The 13,895-nt window shown below is 38.3% G+C and overlaps 1 protein-coding gene across 1 annotated transcript; it reads left to right on the top strand.

Moving 5' to 3' along the window:
• Positions 1-928: 928 nt before the first annotated feature.
• cdca7a (cell division cycle associated 7a) lies at positions 929-5,342 on the top strand. Its single transcript, XM_028591356.1, has 10 exons — positions 929-1,073; positions 2,004-2,144; positions 2,251-2,376; positions 2,472-2,672; positions 2,802-2,879; positions 2,973-3,164; positions 3,269-3,397; positions 3,497-3,646; positions 3,735-3,871; positions 3,969-5,342. Exons 1-10 carry the CDS (start codon positions 1,053-1,055, stop codon positions 4,000-4,002), a joined length of 1,209 nt encoding a protein of 402 aa, XP_028447157.1. The 5' UTR covers positions 929-1,052; the 3' UTR covers positions 4,003-5,342.
• Positions 5,343-13,895: the final 8,553 nt, after the last annotated feature.

The raw sequence follows: 13,895 nt of genomic DNA, 5'->3' as shown, positions 1-13,895 counted from the left end.
AAAAACAAGCTATACAAGAGTAATTAAAAAAGAAAATTACAAGGCAAAGGTGACAGTGGTGGGATGTGTTTAGTAGCAGCAAAGTCAGCAAGGTTTAGTGTATAGCATACACCAGACATATAATATATACAATAAAGTAATGCTATTTAGTGTTTGTCTGTATTAATAAAGACTTAATAGAAATATAGTATATAATGCACTAAAACAGTGTAACACATTAACATAATGATATAATATGGGATATAGTATAAGGTAAAAGTAAACTTTATAAACCCAAAAGTGCAAAGTTTTATTAGGTCTGGTGTCCCACACCAGCCTTGTTATTTTGTTCACGCTTCAATCATATAAACTTCCTTCTGTTTGTGTCACCCTGTTTTTGTTGACAGTCTTTAGAGCTAAGTCCTTTTTATTCAGTTTTAATAAATTCAATTCCCATATCTTCTTTTTCCCTTTGCTATACATCTCCATAATTTAGCTTCTTTATCAACTAACCCATATAAAGTGTAACTTAAACATTACTATTTTTATTAAGTGTAAACAAAGTGTCATATATTTCTTCACTATGCCCTGTCTACTATAACGTCAAAATGACTGCTGAACTTTAGTCTGAAAACTAAATGACCTTTTAAATATGGCCTCTTTAGTAGTTGCAAAGTTGGACAGAGCTCAACATTTTACCCGCCTTGCATGCAAATTCACAAATAAAAAATTCGCGCCACGGGAAAGTACATGGAAGATACACCGCTCTCATTCCCTAAATGCCTCATACATAAATACGTGTGTGAAGATATCTTATCTAAAGAAATATTGAACACATTTTAAAATCTTGATTACGAATTTCGCTTATGAATTTTGCCTCCCACGTCTTACAAAAAGTGTATTAAATTTGTTACTACCTGACGACATTTTACATATCTTTCAGGACTTTCCGGTGGCGCGGGAAATGAACAGCGAGGGAACTGCCTGCAGCTGCAGGACCTGATTGTTCTCGGCCGAGCTGCTGCACGGTGTGTTTGTGTCTCAGTTTTTGTGCGAAGATTATTAAAAGAAAAATGCCGTTCACCCGCTCCAAGGTAAGAAAAGCAGCCTAACTATTTCTTATTTTGCACCATTATCAGCAATGTCGTATTTTGTTATCCTCTTGATAATAAACATCTTGTTATGATCCCTTACAATTTAAATCCTACTTTTCTTTCAATGGTTAACTTATTCAACATTTCAAAGTTCACTGGCTCGAAACGTGATCATATTGAGGATTAAGAGATTGGGCAAGTAACTCGTATTTAAGTTAAGGAGGTAACGTTAACTTAACTTGCACACTAATGCTAGCGTGTTAATATGCACGATCCAGTTAACGTGACCTATCTTAGCGTTACATTTGGTTAACGTTAGGTTTTAAACAGGGCTGTGGCCCTTAAACTAAAGTTAGATCTGAACATTAGTGTTATTCTATTAACACTTTTATTTGAGTAAAAGTTGAAGCAAAAACAATAACTAACGTTCTGTCTTTTTAAACATTAAAACATTAATCGTTTTTTTTTTTAAAGCTTTGTATGATAGACGCGTTAAACTGAATGTTATTTTTGAGTTTTGGACAAAACGGTCAATGTGGACATGTCGACTTGGGCTTTAGACGTTAAAAATGTTTTTATTTGATAGAACAAAGGATTACACAAATAATTAATTAATTGATAATGAAATGAATCGTTACTAGTAACGTTAGCCTTACCGTAAACCATTGCATGCCTAGAGATAATTGAGAAACCCAGCTGTTGGCTGTGTAAATGTTAATTCAGAAGTTGGTGCCTATAATTGTAACACCCAGATTGGTTACTCTGGTGTCCACACTGTTCAGAGGTCAGTCAGTCACCTGGTATCCTCAGGTGGAAAGTTAACAATCGAGTTTGATAAGCTGTATAGACACAGAAACCTTCCTGTGCGTTTTTGTAGCTGGGCTATAAAAAAAACCCTCATGGTTTCTTAACTTCTGTTATCATTTACAGAAACTGGCAGCACAGGCTCCATCTACCAGGATGAGTTTAAGGAGCTTCCGCACTGTCCCTCTGGTTTCCATGGAGACTTCCTCCTCTTCCTCTGATGACAGCTGTGATAGCTTTGGCTCTGATGGAGGCTTTGCAAATACGGTAACGATAAAAATCTCTAAAAAGTCTTACTATTCCTGTAAAATGGTTGTGAACGTGTGGGGTCTTTGCAAAGCCATCTGCAACTAAAGATTGTTTCTGTGTTTAGAGGAACAGCTTAAGACAGACGAGGCAGAGGATGGCAGAGAAACCAAAGATGTTTAAGGCTTCGTCAGAGGAGGATACATGCAGCGGGTTTGAGGAGAGTGAGATCAACAGCCAGATGAAAGCCATGGTACGATCTTGGAAGAAATGCAATTGGAACGTATTTCAGAACTTCATCAGACACCATGAAAGTTTCATCTAATCATTAATTCTACTTTCTCTTAGAAAGTAGACTCTGAACCTCCGAAACGTGGCCGCAGGTCCACCGTCCTGAAGGTTGCCATGACATTCCCCACCAAGAAGACGGGCAAGAAAAGGCCTGCATCCGAACCATTCCCTCAAATTAAAGTAGAACACTCTGACTCTGAGGAAGAGGAGAACTTCATGCACAAGAGAGCCCTGAATATTAAGGAGAACAAAGAAATGGTACAACTTGCTCTATTTATTTCACACTAATGACTTGCAGCATTTGGTGCTATGAACTGAACTTTGACTAGAAAAGCCTCCGTTGTTGTTGTTTTTCCTTGTCCATTCATTCATAATTATTTTTTTTAGCTGCAAAAGCTCATGGCAGAGCTGAACAAAGTACCCGGCCTCTTCCCAAGACGGATGGCAATGTCTGCATCCACTACGGTACTTTAACCTGACTATTTGTTATTACACATCTCACCATGGAACATAGTGCTTATCAGTGCTCTGTATTAATTGGTACTATTTGAACTTTAGCCTCGACAAGCACCTCGGCGGGCAACAGGAACTCCAAGAGCTTGTAGGAGAAACCCAGAGCGTTTGTCTCGTCCCCACACACGTTCCCGCTCACTGGTGGACGGGCCCCCCAGCCCAACTCCAGAGGAAGAGCCCGAGGACAAGTTTAGTCTGGTTCGCAAAAGCCGCTACAGTGAGGACTATGATGAGCCTGTAAGTCGCATCACAAGCTGTCTGCATGTCTCGTCACTGTTCACGTTTCATCAAATCCTCCTTATATGAAGTACAGGCATTAACTACATTTATTTCACGTGCAGCCCCGTCGCCGTTTCTTCAGTGGTACCAAGGCCATCCCTCACGTAGTGCGGCCTGTGGATGACATCACAGAGGCGGAGCTGCAGAGCATCTGCCACAACGTGCGGGAAAAAGTCTACAACAGCTCCACTGTAGGTCCCACATTAACTGTAATGCTGATATGATTTGAGCGGCTGCATCTGCTAGTGGAGCTCTTTGCCTGAAGGTTAACATGTTTCTCTTATATTAAGGGGTCCACTTGCCACCAGTGCCGCCAGAAAACAATCGACACCAAAACCAACTGCCGTAATCCAGAGTGTTTGGGGGTGAGGGGTCAGTTCTGCGGCCCCTGTCTCCGTAACCGCTACGGAGAGGAGGTCCATGATGCTCTGCTGAATCCAGTGAGTACCTAAAATGTACAAGGTTTCACATTTGATCATGTGTGTGTTGGGCAACCCTGACGGACTTCTTAATCATTGTTCCTGGTAGGAGTGGCGGTGCCCGCCATGCAGAGGGATCTGTAACTGCAGCTTCTGTCGGGCCCGAGACGGTCGCTGTGCTACAGGAGTGTTGGTGTACCTGGCTAAATATCATGGATTTGATAATGTGCACGCTTACCTTAAAAGGTAACTGGAGCATTGCAAAGTACAAGTGTACGTGTGTTGTTGTTTTAGACTTAAATGTCTGTTTTTAACACGGAGATTGTCTTAATCTTCATTGCAGCTTGAAAAAGGAGATGGAAGAAAACAGCGAGTGAATTGTGGAGGAAGGAGCTGGACCTGACTGACATGCTCTGTGACTATTTTTACCTATCCAGTCCAAATATTGTTCATGGTGTTTCAAGCGTTATACGACAGTGCTTATTGTTGTTCCGGTTTGTGAAATTTCAAAAATATTTAGAATTAGCTGACATCTGGAAAGAGGCACATGCAGCTAGTTGCTTTGTTTTTGTTTAACATTTTCCTGCTTGTTCTGTTTATTGTGAACTAAAGTGGACAAAAAACATGTTTAGGACAATTTCTCAACCTTAAATTGTTGACTTGTCCAAACATACCTGTGTGATCTTATGTGTATGTTTTTAAGACAATTGATGTACATATTCCCATAGCATGTAAAAGACATTCCTTTTTATAGCTGAATCATCTCCCTGCTGCAAAAAGTCAGGCTTGATTAGATCTACTGTATTTTACATTGTTTTAAATGTACAGATTTTACACTGCCCACTCTGACATGAATTGGCATCCAAGGGATTCATCATTGTGCTTTTTTTTTTTTTTTTTCCCTAGTTGAAAATTTATGCTTGTGTTTTTACAAGTTGGTAGCCTTTTGTAAATCTGCTGAAAGTGTAAATGTAAAAACAAAACAAAATGTTTGCTTTAGTTGGGGTGTCCTGTGGAAAGTATTCAATGATCTGCATGCTGCTGAGGAGGTGCAGGTGGAAAGGGCATAGACTCTGGGGTCCACTGACTCTCACTTCTAAACCGAAAGGAACTGTGTGATATACTACAGTGCCTGGTTAAATATCCTTCATTAGATAACTGTCACTAATGGTGTGGAAACAATTAGCACACTCTAATGGGAATCTCATACCTGTAAATCATTTTATTCTGTTAAAGCACATTCTCGCTCTGCTCCAGTCTCTTTGGCTCATTTTCTGCCTTACACTGTTAAGTAGGAATGGTTGAAGGTGCCACTGAAGTGGCAATAGAGTTATGGCCTACGTTTTCTGTTCAGAAGTGCGATACTCTACACAAAATGACATGGAATTAACCTTTGTGTCGCTCATCTTTCAAATGTACTTCATTCGACCTGCACTAGGACACACTGATTATATGATACTGTTTCAAAATAATCAACGGTTGAGCTGTATTCTTCAGTGTAATGGCAGGTGGAGGTTATATTACTGCTGCTTGTGTTTATCAGGCACTGCACTCTTGACAGCACGAGTAATGCTTACCAGTTGATGGGAATATGTTATAGTGATGCTTGCTTTGTGTTCATTTGGTTAACTGCACATTTTCATTAAAGCGTTAATCACTGCAAAATCATGTTATCAGTTTCCTTTGACTTGACCATCACTCGATCCAGACAGTGGCAGCTGTAATTACGGTTATTAAAACGTGGAGGAGAAATCCTAAATGCGGCTGGTGATTTAAGATCTTAAGGAGAGTGAAGAAGTTTATTAACCTTTCCACCACAGTTGGCATGCTACATTCAGTGACATTGCATTCCTTAAGAAAAGTTGACACTTTCCTTGTATGGGCCCGTGACTGAACTGTCTGTGCAGCTTGAACAGGCCAAATAATTACAATTTACAACAGCAACAACAAGCTAAAGGTATTACACAAACAAATAACATTTGATAAATTGACCATTTCAAGTTCATAAGTTGGAAACAAGTTCATGTTTTTGCATGTTAAAAGACTAACACAATAAACGGTTGTTTATTCTATCGATCCGATTGTTTCAGCATTCAAATATTGGACGGAAATTAAATTGGTACCCCAATTATCATCTCTGCAGTACAGTTTTTAAAAAGTCATAGTATGGTATGTTAAAGTAAAACTATAGAACTGGAGAAAAAAAATTATAGTTTCTCGAAAAAAGTAATAGTCATTGTATAGTATGTCCAAAAAAAAGCCATTAAAAAGTCTAGTATGTCGAAAAACTCAAAGCATATTTTAGTTTATTATAGGATCTCCATTAGCTGTGCCCTTAATTGCTTAGTATAAATAACATAAATTAAACTTAATATAAATTCTTTGGTGACACACTGGCTCAGTGGTTAAAACAGCTGCCAACAGGAAACCAACAAGTAGTCACTACAGACTCTCACCCAGGTTGTATACCTATATTTTTTTACGACATACCATACTATGACTTTTCAATGGCCTTTTTCGACTTACTATGCTATTACTTTTTTCGACATACATTCTTCATTGACACACTGCCTTAGTGGTTTAAACTGCTGTCAACAAACAAGTAACATTCTATACTATGACTTTTTCGACATATTATACTATGACTTTTTTCAACATACCATACAATGACATTTTTCGATATAGGAAGAGTAGCTGTGCTTGAAATGTCGAAAAAAGTCAAAGCATGGCTTAGTTTAGTTTATTATAGGATTCCCATTAGCTGTGAGAGTCTGCAGAGACTACTTGTTGGTGGCTTGCTGGCAGCAGTTTTAACCATTGAACCAGTGTGTCATCAAAGAGTTTTTGTGGAAAACAGTAATAGCATAGTATGTCGAAAAAAGTCATTAAAAATTAATAGTATAGTATGTTGAAAAAAATGAATAAAAAAAAAGTTTGTGTAGTATTTTGAAAAAAACGTCATGAAGTGCAGTGACTAATTGCTGATTTGCTGTTGGAGCAGTGCTATCCACTGTGCCACCAAAGAATGTTATGTTTGAATCAGTCATAGTATAGTATGTTGAAAAAAGTCATAGTATGGTATGTTGAAAAAAGTGCTAAAAAAGTCATAGTATAAAATGTTATACATAAATACATAAATCATAGTATAGTATATTGAAAAAAGTTGTTTATGTTGAAAAAAAGTCATAGTATAGTATGTTGAAAAGAGCCATTAAAAAGTCACAGTATATAGTATGTCGTAAAAACTTAATGAAAAAGGGCAGCAAGGACTGGGATTTGAACCTGGGTGAGAGTCTGCAGTGACTCCTCATCAGTTGCTTGTTAGCAGCAGTTTTAACCACTGAGCCAGTGTGTCACCAAATAGTTTGTGTTGAAAACAGTAATAACATAGTAAGTCGAAAAAAGCCATTAGAAAGTCATAGCATGGCATGTCTTAAAAAGTATAAGTATAGTACTGTATGTCAAATAAGGTCATAGTATAGTATGTTGAAAAAAGTGATGAAGTCATAGTATAGTATGACCAAAATTGTCATAGTATAAAGAATTTATGTTGATAACAGTAATAGCATAGTATGTCGAAAAAAGCCATTAAGAGACACAGAAGCTTATATGTGGATATGGGGGGCTATTATGATGTTTAGCCATAGATACAATTAGTATAAAATTATAATATATAGTCATTGTGTTTAGTAGTCAAATGAGTAGGCTGACTTTATGCCATTGTGGTCTTGGTTTCACAGTGACTCTGGGAAGATTCACTCTGTGTAAGAGCAATTTCTGTTTCTAGTTCAGGAGCAGTGTTGGGAGTAACGCGTTACAAAAGTAACGCAATTACAGTAATGTATTCCTTTTTGCTGTAACGCAGTAATATAACGCATTACTAATTAAATTTCGGTAATATTATTACCAGGGTTCAAAATTAGCACCGTTTACCAGCCAAATGCTGGTGAAATATGCAAGTGGCTGGTAGATTTGCTTCACTAACTAGCCAAAAAACCCAATTGTAATATATTGAGTGGCTGGTAATATTTTAACATTCACTAGCCATTTAGCTGGTGGACGAAAAAGTTAATTTTGAAGCCTGATTATTACCCGTTACAATCTCAGTAACGCGAGTTACAACGCATTTTAATGCAACATTTTTTAAGAATTTCCCAACACCGCGAAGCATTTGTTCACAGAAAAAAAAAAAAAGGCGTGCGTATTATTTCATAACATCTGTGTCCCAACAGGTGACGGTACGTCAGCTCGGACAACTGTGTGTCCGAGCCGCTGACAGATTTAAACATGTCGGGAATGAATGTTTAAGTGGTTACACGTAAATCATTGCAGTTTATCAGCCGTGGAGAGTAACTCTGCCTGTAGTGGAACTGCTTCGAATTACGACCAAAAACGCTTGTCTTTTACTGTGACCATTTACTGTTCAATATGTTGCTGTCATGAACGGTAATAATTATTACAGTTGCAGTTTTACAAACAAGAAAGTGAGCAACTTAGCTTGACGGACATGTTGCATCTTAGTAAGCTAGCAAGAGTACACAACAGACAACTTCCGTGTAGGCTACTTCAAAATAAAAGCACTTCCTGTGACGGTTCGCAGTAAAACTATATTACTGTTAAAAAAAATAAGGTTTCACATAGCTGTAAATCAAGTACTGTAAATAGTTAGTTTTAATCAAACTATAATTGACCATTTCCTTTAGACTGTTTTAAACTAAACAACATGAATTTCTTATTCAAATGCTTTAAACAAACATTTTACAACAATGCCGTACTTCAATACAACCATAAGATACTTTTAATTGAGTATTGTCATTTTCTCCTACTTATATATTGTACGTTTTACTTATCTATTTTTTTATAGCTTTAGTTACTTTGCATGTCCATATTAATTATACAAAATATTATGAATAATCTATGATGTATCAAAGTGGATAAAGAGGAGACTTTATTGATCCGGTGGTGAAATTCACAAGCTAGCTGCCAAGTCAAACTTCCGCTATTATTTTGGTAAAAGTAACTCAAAAGTAATGCAAAAGTAGTGTAACGCATTACAATTCAGAGACAGTAATATTGTAATATAACTAATTACTCTCAAATGACAGTAACTAGTAATCTATAATGTATTACATTTTGTAACTTGCCCAACACTGTTCAGGAGTTACGGTGGCTGTGGTGTGTGTGGGGAGGTTAGTCTGCAGAACATTGACTTTTCCATCTTACACACCCAGGTTGACAAATGTGCAAAGGGACCTTTACACCCTCACCATGACTCACCAATCCATTTGTCCTCCGGGTCAGGTCTGCATACATGGTCCAGTACTATGGTGACTTTGAATTCACACAAGATTTTACACACAAAACATAACATCACTTCATCAGACTTAATGCATGCTGTGCCATTTATGATGCAGGATAACCACAAACAATGTAATACTACTGTTTCAGCAATGGTAAAATGGTACAATAGTGAATGCATGCACACACACACACACACACACACACACACTTTTCTTTACCTGTCATGTTTCTCCTCCTTGATATATGATATGGGTGGTGTTCACAGTCAAAGGTTAGCTAATACCTCCTAGCCCCAATGTGAGCCTCTCGTGCATTACAATTACATTAAAGGTGCTGAATTCAACATTCAGAGTCTGGACCGGGATTGTCTGAACATGGCTCTCACTTTGATGTCACAAGCAAACATAGAGGTGGCTGAGCCAAAATGGTGCCGGCTAGCAGTGCTAACAATGGCAACAATGCTGACAGAGCTAATAGTGTTACTTTAATGGGGGTTAGCTCACACTTACCGGGATGACCTGGTTACGCTCTCACCACCATGGGTCGCGACAGCGGGGTACTGCTGTCCTGTGCACGCCCATCACAGGTAGTGTAGGGCCAACAGCCGCTGGTTAGCTTAGCTTAGCATAAAGACTGGAAGCAAGGGGAAAACCATGGATGTATTACAGTAAGGGGGAAACAGTTAACCAGCAAGCCTTTAAAAAAAATGGCGCCTACACAGTGACTTTCAAACGACACAAATGAGAGTGTTGTCATTCTTCTCATCTAAATCTCATCAATAATATTAATTTATTTCCCTAATTGTCAAAGTATTCCTTTGAGGTTTGAATTTGTCATTGGCAAATTGATTGATTGAGTAATTTAATTATATTTGTTTAGTTACCCTTTTAAGTGACTTTGGGTGTGTAAGTGACTAAAGTGACGGTGACCAAACTACTGTAAGTAGCTCAAGTTGTTTTGTTTTGTAATCAAATAATTGTGTCAATTTACAAATGCAATAAGTAGTCTTCTTCATTGCTCTTTATTCATAATTAAGTTTGTAAATCTAGTATTAATTACACAACTGTTGACACAACAATGAAACAAAACAATAAAATAGAATAATTCATAAAAAGAATGCCTGGTTATATTTTACCAGGCATACAAAATGAATGGTCATTAGATACATTTGCAGTGTTGTGTTAGATTATGTCCAGTCCCATTTATATGAGTAGAACATTGTGTTTAGAAAACCTTCTTATATAATAAAATTCACCAGTATTATAGTAAATGGTTAAAAATGACCATCCAGTCTCTGACACAAAAACACAAGTAAATGTAGGATTTATCGCAGTTTTTTGTATTGTACTGCATTAATACATCAAATCATCTGCACATGATACTAATACTTTGTAACTTCTATTAAACAACTCCTCTTTTTCCCCACCAAAAGGAACATTTCAAAAACTATTATTAGTATAATAAAGATGCACTTGAAAATACTAGTCCTGTATTAAATACCAATGATCATCCACTTTGGGGTGATGAATATTTAGGGAAGTAATTGTTTACAACGCTCAAGCATTGAGCTGATCTGGTAATCAGGCTATGAAATACAATATTTATTCATTAGAGCAGATTTAATGAGGCCTTGCGGCGCTAATTATGAAAACCAGTGTAGCAGTAAATGAGTAGCGCGCGGTGGCGGGCTGCGGGGTACCTGTAAGGAGGTACTGGGGGTTGAAGTGCCCTGAGTGCCATGGCACACTGAGCAGCAACACACAGCCCTGACTGTGGCCGTCCAGCCCACAGCTATACATCACCAGACCTGCAGACAGGTCGCAGATGGGCCCCACATCCCAGCATGCCCTGCTCTCCTACCTCCAGAAATAAAGCCTGGATTTCCCCAAAGCATCTTAATGTCCAGATTATCAGTTTTATCACACGTCAACAAAGTAGAAAATCTCAGGACAGTGGTGCTTCAGGTGGACGTGCTCAGCGCAGCACAGCTTTTAAATATTGTGTCACTGATCTACTGCCAGCCATAAAGCTAAAACAGGTTCAGCGCTTATTCTGCAGTTTCTATTTGTATGCAGGTCTGAAGATATGTGGTAGTATTTCACAGCATAATATGGGTTTTGATTGACTGATATTTTCATTATGGCTGCAGGGTAGCGTGAAGACTGTTAATTTGCTTGAGAGTCCTGCAGGTCTACGGTGATTGTAGTAGAGCCAGAAGAAAAGCTGAATAAATGAAACTCACAGGGCACAATCACAATCTGCGGGTCAAAATCAACTGATTAATTATAATTTGGAATCAATCTGTCAGGCCTCTGTAATAAACACCCTTTCAGGCTTGCTGCTTAATAACCAGCTTTAAATGGTACAAATGTGACACAGTATACCGTGGTACACCATGTAAAGCTGAGTTATTAGAGGGAATACATACAAGATAATTGGATAAATGCGTTTCTGATAGTAAAATGAGCAGTTATATAAACTGTTCCTACTTTTTTGATGCAGCTCAGCAAGACAACTTTCCACAAAAGCATCTCCCTTCTGGCTCTGACCTCTACAACATGGAAAGTGTAGTGAGGAGAGTGCTGTTAAATGCACAGTGAGTGACTCTGGGTGGCAGGAGGCTTATGACATGTTCCTTTCCTCCTGTTCCAGCCTGCAAAGTGATGGAAACAGCAGTTTGGTCCAGGTGTCAGAGACATTATCAAAGAAAAGGGCTGCCTGCAGTTGCTCCATCTCACAGGAAATTGCCAACTCACCCTAACAAAGAAAGGCATAAGTGCACTTGCTGCTGCCTTGAAGGGGAGCGTGATAAGATGACATTATAAATACAGAATTGTTCATGGAGGTGGAGGGGAGGCACATCAGGCAGCTGAACTTGACAATTCTGTTTTTTTTATGTGTGCGTCTAAAGCCTGTATGGGTTTATCTAAAACAAAATCAGCTTCTTATCCACTTGGGATTCATACATTTCGTAAACGTGGTAGGCTGTTATTGTGGATGTTTTGTTTTTGAAAGTACTTGTGGCTCCACATGGTTTACAACTTCAGCTCCAGGAAGAGTGAGACAATTGACTGAAAAAATAATAATGATAAAGATCATATGACAATTGCGCAAATAATCTTATGCACATACAGTGAGTGTGCAATAGTAAGTGTACAGTGAGCTGTAAATATTGAAGATGAATTTTCATGTTTCTGCACATTTTGCAATATACAACACAGTAAGAATAATTAGAATGGGGATTTTAATTGCATACTTCATTGGACACAAAATCTTTGCCACCAAAATAATTGTGGAGTCATTGTCAAAAAGATTTTAAAAAAGAAAAGAAAATACGTCTACACAATACATGCTCATGATCTATCGATGCTGGTGCTAAATAATGTTGACATACTGTAATGTAACGCTGCCGCTTCTCATCGTGGAGTCTTTTGATACATAGTTCTCCATGGCACCTGAAGGGGGAGCTCTAATACAGGCAACTTGCTACACTTTTTTCTTCCTCCAACTTTCAACAAGTCTTCAAGAAGTGGAGGAAAAAGTGAAAGGGCTATCACATATATACTCTCACATATCACATACATTTAATCAAATAAAAAGATACTCTGCAAACCAGGAAACCTCCAAGAGTCGTAGACATATGTTGTGACGGTTTCTGATCTTGCAGCATCAGAGCTGAGTATTCAGTGATGTGACAGGAGGACGATGACATTGTCTGTGCACAGTGTTGTGAAACTTCACATTGAATTCTCTTAAGGAGTCCAGCAGCACACTCTGACTTTAGGAGGGGGAGGGTAAATTGGGTGTAATTATGACCAGGGGAACACACGGCTGTAATCTGTAAATCTATTCTTACCCTAAGTGAGAACTGGTACATTGGATTGATTTTATTGAGATCATACATTATAAATGGGGCATGGAGGAGCTTACAGCCTTGAGATGGTGGTGCTCACGTGCTTCATTAATTTTTACTTCATTAACTCTCTCCTTCAGACCTTTCAACACACAATTCATTGCCGACCATGAATCCAGGCTATACAGGCAAATGGACAAGCCCGGGAAGACTTTCAGTGGAGTGGATACACTGAAGCAACGCTGTCAAAACAAATCAGTAACACTTGAAATATACACAACCTCAGATCAATCCGTATTCATGCGCAGGTCACGTCTTTTTTAGAACTTGTGGCTTTACATTAAAAAAAAACATGTTCAAGAATAAAAGTATTCATTCTAGTCACAATAAGATGAAGTGCTGTATCAATTTAGCTGTCAAAAAGTCATTACAGCCACAGAAACAAAAAGCATGGGTACAAAAACACTGAGGGGAAAGAGTTCACTAGTAATCTTATATGTTTCTTGTTAATTCTGCTATCGACAAGTGTGCATTTTGGAACAATTATAAGTTTCACAAAATGCACTAGTGACTGCATTGTGCTTACTTGCTTCTGTGTTTACCACTTTACAAACCATAGGTGCTACAGCAGCCGCTTTTTGTTTCACAGCAAGGTATTTCAAAATCCCCCTGGGCCCTTTAGAAAGGACCATTTGTTTAATATTACAGCCTTAAACCCAACAATATCAATCAGTCATGAAAGTATCTGTGCATGCTGCTCTGCCCTGCTTCACCATTAACTCCAGACAAGTGACGGCCTTCACTGGTTTGCAAGGCAAGAGAAGGGAATGTGTCGGGAGCTAAAGAGGGATGGTGTTGCTTTGTTTTTGACTTTTTCCTATATATTTTTTTTTTTTAGTGATTGACCTATTCAGCAACAATGGGAGTGTGTGTTTGTGTGTTGTTGTGAAAAATCATCAGTGGGTGCAGAACTCTTGAGAAAAGTTGGAGTGAGACTTGGTGAGAGCTTGTTTGGTGTTTTCACCAAAGCTGCAGTCTGTGGCTGTGAACTAACAGCTGGATAGTTACAGTCTGAAATGACATGTGCATCATTTAAGATGACGTAAAGACTAAAGA

The sequence above is a fragment of the Perca flavescens genome, chromosome 11, assembly GCF_004354835.1.
Source record: "Perca flavescens isolate YP-PL-M2 chromosome 11, PFLA_1.0, whole genome shotgun sequence".
Taxonomy (NCBI): Eukaryota; Metazoa; Chordata; class Actinopteri; order Perciformes; family Percidae; genus Perca; species Perca flavescens.
Note: the sequence above shows the minus strand (reverse complement) of the source record. Positions and strands in the feature narration are given on the sequence as shown.